The sequence below is a fragment of the Morus notabilis genome, unplaced genomic scaffold (assembly GCF_000414095.1).
Source record: "Morus notabilis unplaced genomic scaffold, ASM41409v2 Scaffold124, whole genome shotgun sequence".
In the NCBI taxonomy this organism is placed as follows: domain Eukaryota; kingdom Viridiplantae; phylum Streptophyta; class Magnoliopsida; order Rosales; family Moraceae; genus Morus; species Morus notabilis.
This window is the reverse complement of record NW_010361697.1, coordinates 238289-254751: the sequence shown is the minus strand read 5'-3', so window position 1 is coordinate 254751 and position 16463 is coordinate 238289. Positions and strand designations below refer to the sequence as shown.

The following is a 16463-nucleotide window of genomic DNA, read 5'->3' as shown; positions in this document are numbered from 1 at the left end:
ATTAGTATCTTTTTTTATTCTTTTTCTAAATGAATTAAACTTGTTATAGAATCTAATTCGCATATTAAAGTTTAGAGTTTTGAAAATTATCAGTTTATTTAATAGTACAGTTGATGTTTTTTACATTTTGGGGTTTAAAGTTTAAAACATAACTAAGCTTCAAAGTAAAAACTTGAGTGTACCTATTTTTTTAATATTTTCTTCAGTTTCTTTTGAGAAATCATTCCTCCAACGTAACATGTAGTTATAAAAACGTAATATGAGAATATTGACGTTGAAGAGAAGTAACATAGTCTTTAGATGACTAAATTCTTTGGCTTTACTTCTTTCATGTGTCAATGTTGTTAGTGCCTTTTGTATTGACTTATTTTTAGAAAATTAGTTGTAAGATTGGCTAGCATTATAAATTGGTGGTCCTCTTAAGGAAAGTATTGCTGTCATGTTTAATGGCTGCAAATCAAATGACTTGATTGTAATATTTTGAACGTAGTGGATTGATCACTGTCTGGGTGTGGTCCCACAGATGTAAGTGTGTGCACTGCGATATTATTCTCTGAATGTCTTTCTTTTTCTCTCCTCTTAACCTACGTTTATAATTTTATATTCAACATTCACATTTTAGGACCTTTGTTCGGTTAATATGCTGGGCAGAGTTGGGTAGGTGGTAGAACTGAGTGAAAAAATCCTTTGATTATAATTACCTCAGATCATTGTTGTTCTATTAGTAAGTGCCAAATTTTTTAAAATGATGAAAATGAGGGTGGAGGTAGGATGACACCAATAATTTTATTTTTATTCTTTTTTTTTAAAAGCAACTTATTTGTGGTCTTCTCATTTACATCTTAAAAAAACAGTCATTCTCAGTAAGTAATTATACTTTACGTCCCTAACATGATATATTTTCTAGGGCCGGTAATATGGGCCACGACACGACGATACAACTCAAAAACGACACGAATTTTACGGGTTAAGGTTGAGAAAAAAATATTCGGGTCAGAATTGGGTCGACCTGAAATTGACATGAAAAACACAAGTCAATTTCGGGTTGGACCCGCCTAACCCGAACATGACATGAAACTCGTAAAAAACTAAAAAATACATATATTTTTCATTTCATATTTTAAATTTTATTATGAACTTGTGATATCATGATAGTTATACTCAAAATCTTATACTATTATTTGCTTAATTTCAATGGATGTTATTGTAATTTAGTGTGTTATGAATTTTAAGTTATTTTTAATATATAAAAAACTAAATAAAAGTATACAACTTTCGTGTCAATTTCGGGGTCACGGGTCAATTTCATGTCACGGGTCATTTTCGGGTCGTGTCGTGTCAACTCGTAAAGTTGTCGTGTCGTGTTCGTGTTGCGGTTTTTAAAAAATTTCGTGTCACGGGTCGTGTTCGGGTTGACTGTAAATTTAAAAAGAAACGATCAAAACACGACACGTGACACGAATTACCACCCCTAATATTTTCTCTCCAATATACTTGCTAAGGCGCTAGAAAAATGGGAGAACATGTTCAATCAACCGGCCAATAAGGTCAACAAGTTACAAGTAGTCCACCTTTCCACACAAACATGTACATCCATACATATATATATATATATATATACACACACACACACACACATATACGTACATATATGGCTGATTGGACATCATAGAAAGTTTTGTTTTGTGATATATATCTTTCAAAGTTGTTCATGTCCACTCGTTTGGTCACTGATTGCGATATATGCTGGTCACTATCCCCAAATGAATAGTGATCTTTCATCCTTGTATTCTATAGAAAGGGACTCTCCAAAAGCATAAAACAAAGACCAATTTTCCTCTCATCTCTGCATTTCCATATCTCCAATTAAATTTTCGATCTCAAAGTGTATATATTTATATAATGATTATAGACATAAAAAAGTCAATAAATATCTGGAAAGCACAAATATATTTCTTTCATCCTCGTAGGCCACAAGAGAGAGTTGATGAAGCGAGGGACAAATATTTAAATCAGGCACGAGAAAAAAAAAAGGTCATTTCTTTTGTTTATTATGCAAGCTCATAGTGGTGGGGAAACCATCATAATTAAGTTTCATAACGATCATTAATGCCACAAATGGAATAGAAACTAGAAATTTATTAAGTACCTAAATGCTTTAGTAATTAATGGACCAAACTGATTAATGTATTTGTACCCGTGTAGGGAAGCCTTCAACATGTTTCCAGAAAATATGGGACTTGTCCTTTCAAATTAACTTGGCTAATAGGGGAAATAAAATGTGCTATTTGCCAAGGTAAATGGTTTACTTAATTTGGTCTTGTTTTATAGAAAATAATGTCGCCAAAATAAATTAAATGAATTTCATTATCCATTCGAAGAGGGAATTTGTCAACACATTTTGTAAGTATTAGCTTGACGAAATTGGATAAAACTAATCGGTATTATAAACACTTTGGTAATGATTTGTACCGTGATTTGAATTATGGTTCGTCGTTCGCTACAGTGTTTTCTTTCACAAAAAACCCACGTAAATTGAAAATGACTCTAAATTCATGAACTAAACGTCCATTAAATCTTTCGGGACTTGAATAATTGTCAACGCATCCGACTCCATGTATTAGAGACGTTCAAACTAGTTATATAAGCATTCCACAAATTGGGAGACACATGTTGGGTTTTAGGTTCAAACAAAAGACCAATCTTTCTTTGTAAATTGGGAACAACAAGAGGGTGGCCTACATTTGAAGTGTCAATTCTTGAATTTTGTTGTGTAGCTCTTTAACTGGTAATGATAGTGCCATTTCACCTTACGGTCGGCTATTTTCCTCTATAAGCGCATCAATATTAAATCTATTTTCATTCAATGAAGAATCCAAATGTTATCTTACTGCTTAATCTCCTTAACATTTTTGGGCATGAAAATGAAATACACTTCAAGATTGGAATCTTTTTCTTTTTAGTGACTGCATCCTGCTTTCCGTCCTTCTTATTCCATTGGAAACAAACTTATTCTTAAGTGTCATATTCGTCATCCATTCATTGGTTTATCTAAAATGATTCGATATAATTTGATATCTCATTCTTTAATTTTGTTCACATCTGCTCTAAAGTTTCAGTTCAAAGTAACTAGGCTTTAATTAGTATACTCATGAAAAAAAATAAAAGAAAATTATTATATATATATATATATATATATTACCAAATGCTTCTCACATCTTAAATTTTTTTTAAGGATCACATCTTAAAATCTTGCTCAACACATGTTGTAGAAACAATATTTAAAAGTAATTTGAGAACATGAAGAGAGAATAATTCTAGACGGAAAAAAAAGTTTAACGACATCTCGTGACTTTATGTAAGAGCTTTTTACTGTAGTTAAAAATTAAATGTGATTGTTTTCGAGAGCATTTTATTATAATAAAACTTAAATTTTAAACTCGAATCAGTAAAATGAACGGAAGAACTTTATGTATATTTACACACAACAAAAACTTTTAGAGGTACAAAACTCAACACAAATAAATATTCTGATTCATAAATTCATGCATGAAAACTCCATTAGTGGTTTTAATACATGCAGTTAAAAAAAAAAAGTCAATTAAATGAAGAAGAAAGTGATTTACGTTACTTCCCAAAGCAAATAAAGATAAAGAAAGACAAAAAAGAGCAAATTAGCTTAGGTTTCATGTCACCACCAAGAATCCATTCCCATTCTCACGCCCTTCGAGGTGGGACAATCTCAAACCCCATCACTTTCTTTTCTCTTCTTCTTATAGACTTCCCTTTGAAAAATAAACAGATTAAAAAATAAAAATAAAAACATGTCAGAGAGAGAGAAAAAAAAAAGAAAATACATCTGAAAAAGAAAAGAATAAATGCGTTGGTTGGTTTCAACTTTGAAGCTAGCCGTTTTCTTTTTCTCTTACATATTCCTTCTCTTCAGATTCAGATATTTGATGCCCACTTTCTCTCTCCTCCTCCACGCTTATATACATTTCTTTCACTGTACTTTTTAGAGAGAGAAAGAGAAATAGAGAGAGGGCCAGAGACAGAAAAGCACTCATCGTCAGACAGAGAAAGAGAGAAAGGGGAGAGGATTAGAAAAGAAAAAGAAAGTTTTAATCTCAAAACTAAAAAATATGGGTTCTTCTTCAGGACAGAGCAATAGCTACGATCTGTCGTTCAAGATCTTGTTGATCGGAGACTCAGGTGTCGGCAAAAGCAGTCTTCTTGTCAGCTTCATCTCTGCCTCTACCGACGATCTCGCTCCCACCATTGGTAAATTTTCTGTTTGTTTCCCGAGAAAAAAAAAATAAAACAGAGGAAAATGTTATGGAAAAAAAAATATCACCTTTTCTTTTATAGTTACATTATACATCAACGGGATTCTTTTATTTATTAATTTTTTCTTTTTCATTTTTGGGTTGTCCTTGGTTATTTTCAACAGTTACTTTAGGACACTTTTTTGAGCTGGTGAAATTGGATCTATATATATAATTCATAAGATTTTGGCTTTCTGAGTTATTTTCTAGCTAGTAATCAAATTTGGATTAGTGGGTACAAGCGTTGAATTTTTTTTTTTTAAAGTCTATTTGTTTGAGTTTATTCTTTTGCTTTCTCTCTGATATATGATCATATATAGAATGTTTATCATTTTCCCTAATTAACTTTTTTTTTTTTTTAATTCTTTATGCCTCTAGGAGTGGATTTTAAGATCAAGCTGCTAACAGTAGGTGGAAAGAAATTGAAGCTCACTATTTGGGATACTGGTAATCTAATTGCCCTTTAAATTTCATCTCTTTATTTGATAATTTTTTCATATATATATATATATATAGATATTATAATTATATGCAAGAATTTGTTCAATCCCTTTCTGCTTCAATCTGATTTGTGTCTATTGCATTGCAATTTGAAAAAGGCAGCTATGAACTTGCATTGTAGCACCAAGTGGTCAATGATATCTTTTTTTTTTTTTTTTTTTTTTAAATAATATGTACCAGTAATATCTAAAGATACAATCTTTGTGAAGTTTTAAAAGCCTTTTAGTATATCTCCATTTTTTTTTCCCTTTTGCTATATAATAATGTCTGTTTCGAAACGTGGTTGCCAATATAAGGAAACATAATATTAATTTTTGCAGCTGGACAGGAGAGATTCAGAACATTAACAAGCTCTTATTACAGAGGTGCTCAAGGGATCATTCTAGGTACGATACTAAATAATAATAACAATAGTATTGATAATAATAATTGTATTGGGGTCTATTTTTACTTTCAACTTGAAAATAAACATTTATGCTTTGTTCCTTATCTTGTAAGTGTGGAACTAAGAAGGGTCAATTTTTTTTTTTTTTTTTTTTTTGTAGCAATAATAAAAAAAAGTATTTCGAGGATTAGCATTGATTTGATTATGAAATCATTTTGTTAAGATATTTTGTTACATTGTTGAGAAAATATTTGTGGTTGGCCCAGCTTAGCTGTCATTCTCTTTAATTATTTCATAATTTCACAAAACAAGTTCCTAGATCTTAATCCAGTAAACTTATTTGACTTTTTCGTCAACTTTTGGACTATGTCATAATAATTACGCAGCCGTGGTTAAGATCTGCAGTTTGGATTAAAATATTATATTATGTACTAAATGGATTAATTTTACTAATCCGCGACGTGCATAATTGTGTGTTAAGATATAAAAAAAAAAGTACGATAGTTTTTCAGAGTTTGATAAAAGAAAATAATAATAATAATCTAACCGTTTAAAATTGTGCCTCTTTGTGAGTTTGTTTTTTTTTTTTTTTTTTTTTTTTTTTTTTCCTTAAGAGATTTCTCTGGTAGGCATTTAAAAATAAAATACCATAAAGGTTTTGTTTTCAGCCCTGTTCTCATATATTTTTAATCATATCCAATAATCAGAAACTGATCCTATCTATAGGACATTCTATTAGGGTCCGTTTAGTTTGTTGATTCGAGTTTTTAATTCGAGTTCAGATGTGACTTTATGTGAGAGCTTTTTACTGTAGCAAAAAAGTTAGATATGACTGTTTCTGAGAGTTTTTTATTATAGAAAAACTCAAATCGATAAAATGAATGAGGTATTAGAGAAAAACCTTTTTTCTTTATACAATTTTAGTATTTTTTTATATTGAATTTATACCATCAGTACTGCTGTGCATGTTTTTGTTATATGATCTGACATCTTTTCTTTGTGTTTTAGTTTATGATGTGACTCGGCGAGAAACATTCACAAACTTATCAGATGTATGGGCTAAAGAAGTCGAGCTCTACATGACTAATAAGGACTGTGTCAGGATGCTTGTTGGCAACAAAGTTGATAGAGTATGTGATCCTCAAAATTTTGATTCCAAATAAACCAAAACCTTACACCTAAATGTTGATCTGCATATGTGATAAGACGGTTTTTCTATGAGGTTTTTTATAACAGGTACGAAAAAATACCTAAAGCATGACTTTGTTTTCAACCGTAGCATCTGTCAGTTTTGCACACTTTTTTTTGTTGATTTAGGGGATGTGATTATTAGTAATCGTTTTTATATTTTCATTGTCATTTGTTTTAGCTTACTAATTTAGCTTTAATTTTGTTATTAGTTTATCGTTATTTGTGTAGTTTGTCGTTTGTATTTTGTTATCGTTTTGTGATAGGCTATAAATAACTCATTAGCTACTGTGATGGGAGACTTAAATATTGGAGAATTGAATACGAAGTTCAATTTTCTCTCCAATTTAGATGTTTTCCCTTGTGGGATTTTTATCTTCCGTCCAGGTTAAGCCGTTAAAATTCTATCCTATTAATTCCGCTGCTTCAAATGTTCAGAAATATACTACCGTAAAGTATACCAAACCATAGAAAGCTCTTTTTTATTTACGTTGTGATGGCTTATTGGTAAATCGAGTCTTTTTTCTAAACACTTTATCTTAAAAGAAATATTAACCGATTTGTTTTGCAGAACTTTTTTACCATGGTGTTTCTCTTATAAAAAATTTAAATTTCTGTTCAAGACTTTTTGTACAAACCTATAAACCAAAACGGTTTATTTGTTTCATGTCAGGAATCTGAAAGGGCTGTAAGTAGAGAAGAGGGAATGGCTCTGGCCAAAGAGCTTGGATCTTTGTTTCTTGAGTGTAGTGCCAAAACCAGAGAGAATGTTGAGCAATGCTTTGAAGAGCTTGCATTAAAGGTAAATATATTAACATGTCCAAACAAAATTCTAAACTTGTAAATCATCTTGTTTTCAGAATTCTAATCACAAGTTTGGAATTGTTTTGAACAGATAATGGAGGTCCCAAGTCTGTTGGAAGAAGGTTCAAATGCAGTAAAGAGAAACATTATTAAGCAGAAACCGGATCATCAAGCACCTCCTGGTGGGGCTTGTTGCTTGTAAAATGTTGTAGTGTGTGGACTTCAACATCAAAGATTGACTCACACCATAAACAGATCATGTATATGTATTTTTTTCTTCTAATTTTTCATCTTTTTTTTTTCATTGCTTCTGCTGTTTTATTAAGTTGCTTAATTAGCTGTACCATCATTATGGGAAATTGGGTACTCATAACAACATCTATTAGCTTGTGTAAATGTGGTTGCTTTTTTTTTTTCTTTTTCCACCTAGTGTTGTGAACACATAATTCTCTGCATTTCTTCTGATTTTAAATAAAATTTTCTACTATATGTTCACTAGGATAGTAGAATTACTTGTTATTTGAACACAATATAGTGATGGTCGATATTTACACGATGAACAATTTCAGCTATTAGATTGTTTGCCATATCAGTAGGTCAAATTTGTTATGACTATTGGATTAAATTTTAACGTTTTGATTTATGAGTGTTCTCGTGTTGTATGATTCATTATTTTTAATGTGAACAATCGCAATTCATAACAATATATTTTAATTGAATGACTACGAAAACTTGCCCTATTGATGGGCACGTCATAGAATTTTCTTAAAAACTTTTATAGCTTTGTACCTTGATCGGGTTTATATCATCGTTCAAAACTTATCCAACGTGAGTATGATATTTCAACAGATCTCACTCTACAGCGTTAGTACCTTTCATTTTTTGAATGTTGTCGTCGTTTCTAGTTAATGAACTTTCATTGTTTAGATTTAGATCGCTTTTCTAGTTGTCATTTCTAATTGGTGCCTGCCTTTCTTATATAGATAGCGTCACTTTTAAATGTAATTCGAATTACAACGTTATTCGAATTTATGTTCTTTTAAATTTAAACTTGAGTTCAAACTCGAGTTTGTGACTAAAACTCGAATTCAAGTTTCCCCTTCAACTCGAGTTCAGAAACTCGAACTCAAATTAATGAACAGTGTTTTTTCTATTCTCCAAAATACTATAACTTTTTCGTTTTAATTCTGATTGAGATGATTTTTTTTTATGCGTTGACAACGAAAAGACGAATAAAACCTCACCCATATACCCTATTAAAATTTCCCATCAGTATTGAATTTTTATTAAAATACTATCTAAATACAAATTCAAGTTTTGACTCACTCAAACACAAATTCAAAAAGATTCTTATATCAAACCATAACTCAAATCTACACAACCAAACACAAACTCAAGTTATAACTTTAACTCAAATTATAACTCAAATTCAACTCAAGAATTATACTCAAGTTAAACTCCAAAAGAACAAACCCTTGATACCAATAGCTTACACTATTCTTTCTTCCTTTTCATTCTGAAAATTGCAACAACAAAAAAAAAAAAGGATTCCCTTACTTTCTAGTTTCAACCATTGGTGTCATTGACCTAGCAAAGATGCCACAAAGAAGCGCTCCAGAACAGGAACAAAATGTACACATTCAGCAAGCAAACGCTACTGGATGGGCACCGCACTAGTAGCAGCCTCTAGAATTCTCTTAGCTTCCGAGCCCGGTTCAGGTAGCTCACTCGGGATCTGCCGAAATCAGAAGTTAGAAACACAAAGGAAAATGGTGAAAAACCAGGAGAGTATGAAGTAAAAGCATTCAAATACAAACCTTTCCATAAAGGTTTACCGTTGTGGGAGGGGCACCAGAAGCCAGCAGCAATCTTATAACATCAGGATGCTCGCCTCTTGCTGCGTGATGGAGAGGCTGCGAAAGCAAAATTTGAAAATGACGAGAATGCGGAGTAATAAGGCAAACTAGAACCGTTTTCATCCGATTTAGAGGTTACCCTAACTACTGAGACAGACAAGGAAAAAGGAAAAAGAGGAAACTGCTTAACTACAACTACAAGTCCACAACGCAGTTCTTTCATAGCATACGTGGTTCTCTAGTTTTAACTAGCCGGTTCCAATAATAGCATTTTTGACTGGAGACTAAAAAAGTGAGATTTGATTAGTACTCACGGTATCACCCTCTGCATCAATCGTTTCAAGCATCCTCTTAACGCGCTCGGCATCGTTTGTGCTGTTAATTAGAAATCGAACTATCTCAGTGTATCCTGCAACAGGCATTAGAGAAATAAATTACAGCCAAAGCATGCTTGTAAATTCGAAAGGAGAGCTTCACGTCAAAAGGAAGTGGTAACAGCCTACCTCCTGCACAAGCATCATGCAGAGAAATCGCCCCATCTTCGTCCCTAGCCTCCAAGTTTGCTCCCCTTTCTACAAGTAACTACATTGTCACAGCCATTAGCAACCAAAAAAAAAAAAAAAAAAAAAGTTTTCAATTACAACAACAACAAAAACAAAATTCTCAAAACTAAATACGAATGATGAGAAACGTGGTTTGTACTCACCTGAACACACTCCCGATGCCCATAAAGGCAGCAAAGGTGCAAAGCGGTGTCTCCATCCTCCACAGGTTGATCAATGCTGCCTTCTAAGCTATCTATGTGAAAATGGAAGAAAAGGAAAAACAAAAGAAAAATAAATATATATACTTTCCAAGTTTTTTTATTATTATTTATACAGCATTCTGCTGAAACGGACAAGTTTCATATGAAAATATGTCTCATGAATTAAACAGACAACATGACCGCGAGAATGTTAATTTTTATTTTTTCCACACAAAGATATATGCTGAGATTACTTCGACATTATTCTTCTAATTCAAATGTACCATTTCAAAAAATAAAAACTCTTTATTTTCCATCTTCTTTGTTAAACTTTCCCCTTTTCCAATAATTTAGCCTCTGAGGTTCATTTCATTAATTTTCTACATACCCATATAAATACATATGTATATATATGTACATGTATGTATGTATATATAGATATATATATATATATATATATTGCTCAGGACACTGAGAAATTTAGACATCTTTTAGCATAGTGATTGGCTAATTGCCCGTCACAGAGCAAAAGATTCAAAATTTGATACTTGACGCTTAAAAAACCATGCTAAATTTCAAATCCGCAGTTTATAAATCCAAACATTCCAAATTCGACAGTTTCACACGGACTCTCTTTCATGGAGGAATTCCCTCCTAGTTTCTAATCAGCATAAACACAGTTTTCACGCCACCATAAACAATCTCCTCTTAGCTTCTTAAAAAAAAAAAAAAACCTGAAAATCCAATCCGTAAAAAAAACCCAAGTTCGATACTAAAACCAAAATCAGCTCAAGCAAAAGAATTAACACTTTTTCTCCATTTTTTTCAGGAAGAAAACGGAAAAAGAAGGAAACTTGAGCAATCAAATGCGAGAAAACCGAATTGAAAACGACGAAAGAAAGTGGCGGCGGCGGAGGAGAAAATGATTACCGAGAGCAAGGCGGAGGGCGTGGACGTCGCCGAGCTGAGAGGCGGAGGCTAGGGCACGGAGGTGAGGAGGAGTGTCGGAGTCGAGGTCGACGAGGTTGTCTTCGCCGAAGAGAGCGTTGTCGTCTTCGTTGTCGTCGCCGTCGTCCATCAGACCATTGCGCCTCCCTGGAACCGCCATTTTCTGAATGAATTATGCTCTTTCTGTATGTCTCCTCCTCCCTTCTCCTCTTTAGGGTTTTACAACTTCACTTCTCAGTCGCGTTATAAAGAGTAAATTGCAGAGTTACACCTGAAGCTATTTGTTTTTTATGTAATGCATCCTAAACTTTAATTTTGGCAAAATAGTTGAAATCTAATAGCTAATAAATATTATTAAATTTACGGCTTAAAACATAAAATTTGTACATAAAAAGTAAATATCGTCATTTTGTAAATCATATCACGTGTAAATAATGTCTTAAACTATCAATTTAATAGTACAATATGCTATTAAGCTTTATTTATAATTGATTCTAAAGTGTAAGTTCAATTTGTTAAAACTAAAAATTCAGGACGCATTATGCAAAAAACTGAATAATTTGACATGCAAAGTGTAATTTACTCTATCATAAATTTATACTTTTTTCTTTTTTAATTTGCTTGATATTATTTGTCGTTTTTAAAGGTGATGTCGTTTGTCAATGGACACTGATTATCTCCTTTTTTTTTTTTTTCTTTTTTTCTCTTTCCTTTTGTTTTTTCCTCTTTTTTTAACTAAAATTGTTGGTCGGCTGATTAATTAATGTGTCGTTTTCTACTATGCCGTCGTTTATACATTAATTATTGTCTCTCATTGAAGTTATTTTTCCGCGTACTGTGTCTATCACGTTGTAGTTTTCTAATCTTGTCGTTGTTGTTTAAATTTGTCAATTTGCTCCTGTCGTTTTCCCGCTACTGAGGACGTTCCGTTTTTGCTTTCCTCGGTATTAACAATTGCCACATCTTTCACCATTGTCGTTTTGCATTACTGTTTCGAGTTTCAACTTTCTTTACAGCTGTAGTATTCAGTAATGTAGAATGTTTTATTTTTTTCTGATGTCGTTTGATTTGATGGAAGTTGACGTCTGAATTTGTCGTATTTCGGTCATGTCGTTTTCTAGCTATTATAATCTTGGAACACTGTCGTTTTCGTACATTCTCGTACGATCCTCGCCAACAACGCAACGAAACCCAAAATCAAATTTAGAATACGATTCAAGATCTATCAAGAATTGATGAAAACCGCGACCCGTTGCTTAGCAAAGTAAGAACCTTGGTATGGTGAAGACACCACAAACGAGTATGAAAAATCTGTTTGATAAGTCAAGTTTGAACACCACAAGGAAACCTTGATAAGTTCGGAATAGTTTCTTCAAGAACTCAAGAAGAATATCTCACAATATGAATAAAACATCAAAACTTTTTATTAATCCGAATATCAGCCTTAAATAGTTGAAAAACAAGATGAAGAGTTCAAAAATTATAAAAGTCATATTCTACTCTTAATGAGGTAGACGCCTAAAGCAAGATAGGATAACACGCCTAAGGATAACACCTAGGGAAGGAATCTGAATTTGAATCTAATTTCTTCCTTTAAAATGCCTATTATGCAATTTAAATGTTTAATCTAAAACTTAAATCTAAAAAGATAGAATGATAATGAAGTCTTTATCCGTAATTTTGACTTGATCCCTTGCTGAAAATTACACATAAGCCTCTTGGTCTTGCCCTTGCACGTGTATCTTGGAATGTCATGCGAATTTGGCCATGCTTAATTGCTGTGTATGTCTGAATGGCTCTCTTTCGGATCAACTTTAATAAGCAAAACTAGCCTTTGTTCACCCTCAATAGTGAACATTTTCTCTTCTTGTTGTAGAACTCTCCGGATTATGTTATTTAATTCTTCTTTAAATCTTTTAACTTGATCCCTCGTCACCGGACCAACTGGGACTTGAATTAGATCGTGAGTATTCTTTGAATTCCTGATGTCCTCATCAATTCTCGTTGCATTATCGTTTCACTTTCTTTAAAGTGGTCATTAATTTAAAATGTTCTATTTTTCTGTTGTCCATTGCGCTGTCATTTTCTGTTCTACTGTCGTTTAGGATTATCATGTCGTATTTATTTTGTACATTGTCGTTTTTGAACTATCTTTGATTATTTTCTAAGGCTGTGTTTGATTAGCTACTTTAATTGAATGACGTGCGTTGTTCTTTTAATTAATCGTTTATTCAGGATCCTTTTGCTTTTAATTTATTACTGTTTTTTATTTTTTATTTTTAACAATTTTATGGTTTCCCCCTAATAACTATATCCTAACTCAATAAAACATCATTCTCTCACTTTTTTTAAGGAATTTCTTTTTTAACAGGAAAACGGAAACATATTCTTTAGAGTCCTAAATCTAAATTTTTACTCATTACTCTGAGTTAATATCTTTTTTACTTAAGTAACTATATAAGTCAAAAGTAATATTACTCTTTATTAACGTCGCTTTCCTTTGAGCGATTCAATTTGTTATCTGCATCCATGGATGATTTTGGTTTCAGTCAAAAGTATATGTTCTTTTCTACTTTTAAATACATATTATTGTTTTGTAATTTACGTATTATATCTTTGCACTCTTTTTTTTTTTTTTTTTTTTTTGAGAGGGATCATGTTTCAAAATGTTCACTAATGTAATGAACTTGAAAAAGACCATTTTCAATTATTGTACGCCTCACCAAGAAATCTTTACTCTTATGAACGGTTTTGAATTATTCTGGGCTCCTACAAGAAATCCTATTTTCATGCCTGGTTTCAAGGGAACACATGCATGAAAATGTTTCAATCGGTTTATCAGCACAGCTTTGAAGTTGCTTTACCTCGGCTAATATTTGGGTATTAACGGTTTTCTGAAACACATTTTAAACGTAAATTCAGTGACCTATTAACTAATTACTACTCTAAATTACCTACAAAATATATGCCAACAAGTCATGGAAACTTTTGGACCACTCAACGTTTATGGTAATCCATACATATCTTAGCGGCGGAGCTACATCTTAGCGACGGAGCTACATGGGGCTGAGCGGGGGGCGGTACTCAAATTTTTTTGAAAAAAAAATATTATTTTTTAAAATTTTAAAATTTTACATTTAAGCTCCCACTGAAATAATATATACTCCCACTAAAATAAATATATTTTCTTATATGCTCCTACTAAGATAATTTGTTAAAAAAAATTAATGTACGACCCCACTGAAATGAAAGGCTGGCTCCGCCTTAACACTCACTTTTTTGTTGATATGTTTTAATATTACTTAAGTAGCTAGGGGATAATTTGTATTTGCAAACATAATTTAACGCTAATTTCACAATTATTTCTAATACTATATTCTAGAACTTAATCTCTTATTTCTAAATCGAATAAATATTGTTTATTATTTTATACCATTCATTTTGAGTTTATCGAAAATAAATACTCTATCTTTTGGGATGTGTGCAAGATCATACCTCCAAATTTTATATTCATGCTAAATTTTGAGATTACACATTTTTCTTTTGATCAACAACCCATTATGACCCATAAAGAGATGAAGCTTTGAAACTTACGAAAATAAAACAGAACCAGAATACTAATTAAACGCTATGATTAAAAGCAAAGAAAAAAAATTATAAAAGCAATTATTTTCGAGCTAATCTTAACAATTGTCATAATATTTGGTTATAAGTTTTACCCGTAAGTTGTAAATAGTGAACTCGTCAGTTCACTGATCAAAATCAGATGTTGACCCATATGAGATATAAATTTGACATAAAGTTAAATATTTGTGGGTGAAATCCTAAGAACAATCAAAATTTAGAGTATATATTTCATTCGTTTTATTTAACTTAAAAATGGGATTTGAAAATACTTTATTATTTTATGCTCGAATAAAATCTAATAACTGGTGCAACTTGATAGTTATAATTTATATAAGCGAATAATGTGTGTGTATATATATATATATATATATATAACGTTTGTTTAAAACGAAAACTTAGAACTTGTTGTATATATTTTTATAATCGTTATTACACGTATATGTATGAGTCCACGATTTTTTATGGTTATAAGTCCAGATCTCATTGAAAGAGAAAGAGGGTGAAAAAAGAATTATCGTTTATTTATTATTCTGTGTAAAGTGTGGCAGATTTGTAGTAAAATGGTTTATTATTAAGCTTCAATTTTATAGAAAATGGAATGACATGTGGCAAGAATAGAACAAAAAGAGTGCGAAAGAGAGTGACCAAACAAGTGACCTTAATATTTCTCTCAAAAAAAAGTTGGGCATTGTTATTTTAGTTCAAGATTTTTGCTAATTCTTTCACCAACAAAAATATTTCTAGCCCCAACCCATTTTCGGTGTAATTTTTGACTTGCCTCTACTGACACACTTGCGGGCAAACTTAAAACCCGACCATATAATTAAACATTGGTTTAAATATCCTTTTGGAAAATAAAATTTGTGGCTATAATGTGGAGATTGTGCAAAGGGAATAGACGTGGGTAAGGCCCTTTAAGGGCCCGTTTAGTTCGCTGATTCGAGTTTTTAATTCGAGTTGAGATGTGACTTTATGTGAGAGTTTTTTTTACTGTAACAAAAAAGTTAGATGTAACTGTTTCTGAGAGCTTTTTACTATAGTAAAACTCGAATTTTAAACTCGAATCGGTGAAATGAACGGGGTCATATCCTGCGCCTCATTCCAAATCTTTTCGGAAAAGTAGGATTTATTTTGATGAAATGTACACACAAAAAAAGAAAAGAAAAAGAACCCCTCTTATTCTAGTGCATATACTCAGCATGGAAAGAGGGCATTTGCTCAAACAACGAACGACCAACATTAAATATGTTCCCGACTTGTAAGCTTTCGGTTTACATTAATTAAAGTGTTTTTGGGGCTTGGTTTGTGGCAGGCTAACGACCATACATGTGCATGCCAATGTCAATGACCCCATCTCTCTCTTTCTCTCTCTCTCTCTCTCATATGTTTGATAATGAATTTATATGTGTCTATATATATATATATATATATATACACGCAAAGTGGTCATATGCGTGGCTAGTTAACACCACCATATATGCACGTAACAAACAGGAGAAAAATTAGATGACCCTCCTCTTTAATGTGATCACTTCCACCTGTCTTTCTCTCCAAGCTAAATAAACTATTTGGAAAGTACCAAGGATAAGTCAAAAAAAAAAATTAGAGCTAAGAAAACTATAGTCTAGATAGGTGTGGTATAAGTTCCTTTGTCTTTTATGATCTTCTTCCCCACCATTACTTCTTTTCTCACCTTTTATTTTTATTTTTATTTATTTTTCCTTTTGTGCAGTTTATGAATAATTTTTTGAACTTAATGATAGTACTAGCTAGTTCACATGGTTAGGCAGCTAACTAAGGACTAGCTTATAGTGACATCGATGCATCAACGAGGAAGAGGTTGGAGAAAAAGTTGGCCAGCTACTACCACTTCTTATTTTATAACGACATTCACATGTGATGAATGATATGTGTACACAAATATTATTCTTATATTGTATATATCGACATTCTAAATTGAGTATTCAGTTGTCAAAAAACAGAGCTTTCACATTCAGTCCTTCAAGAGGTAATTCAACATCCGAATCTGTGACCACAAACCCGGTACACCATTGCTGTTAAGCACTATTGTATAATATATATAT

At 32.1% G+C, this 16463-nt stretch overlaps 2 protein-coding genes across 2 annotated transcripts; one reads left to right on the top strand and one right to left on the bottom strand.

The window, feature by feature from the left end:
* Positions 1-3858: 3858 nt before the first annotated feature.
* LOC21405394 (ras-related protein RABC2a) lies at positions 3859-7648 on the top strand. The gene is made up of 6 exons (XM_010100515.2): positions 3859-4281; positions 4704-4772; positions 5147-5212; positions 6220-6341; positions 7073-7201; positions 7295-7648. Exons 1-6 carry the CDS (start codon positions 4143-4145, stop codon positions 7403-7405), a joined length of 636 nt encoding a protein of 211 aa, XP_010098817.1. The 5' UTR covers positions 3859-4142; the 3' UTR covers positions 7406-7648.
* A 967-nt stretch (positions 7649-8615) lies between these two features.
* On the bottom strand, positions 8616-10990 carry LOC21405393 (E3 ubiquitin-protein ligase mib1). Its single transcript, XM_010100514.2, has 6 exons — positions 10735-10990; positions 9766-9857; positions 9563-9641; positions 9374-9468; positions 9021-9116; positions 8616-8938 (listed from the first exon to the last, which is right to left on the bottom strand). The coding sequence occupies exons 1-6, from the start codon at positions 10910-10912 to the stop codon at positions 8858-8860; spliced, it is 621 nt and encodes a 206-aa protein (XP_010098816.1). The 5' UTR covers positions 10913-10990; the 3' UTR covers positions 8616-8857.
* Positions 10991-16463: the final 5473 nt, after the last annotated feature.

Excerpts from the sequence above, each read along its gene's own strand:
- LOC21405394 (XM_010100515.2), top strand. The coding sequence starts at position 4,143 with ATGGGTTCTTCTTCAGGACAGAGCAATAGCTACGATCTGTCGTTCAAG. Across the intron at positions 5,213-6,219 it reads TGCTCAAGGGATCATTCTAG|TTTATGATGTGACTCGGCGA; the intron begins GTACGATACTAA and ends TTTGTGTTTTAG. Across the intron at positions 6,342-7,072 it reads TTGGCAACAAAGTTGATAGA|GAATCTGAAAGGGCTGTAAG; the intron begins GTATGTGATCCT and ends GTTTCATGTCAG.
- LOC21405393 (XM_010100514.2), bottom strand. The coding sequence starts at position 10,912 with ATGGCGGTTCCAGGGAGGCGCAATGGTCTGATGGACGACGGCGACGAC. Across the intron at positions 9,858-10,734 it reads CGCCCTCCGCCTTGCTCTCG|ATAGCTTAGAAGGCAGCATT; the intron begins GTAATCATTTTC and ends ATTTTCACATAG. Across the intron at positions 9,117-9,373 it reads TTGATGCAGAGGGTGATACC|CCTCTCCATCACGCAGCAAG; the intron begins GTGAGTACTAAT and ends TTGCTTTCGCAG.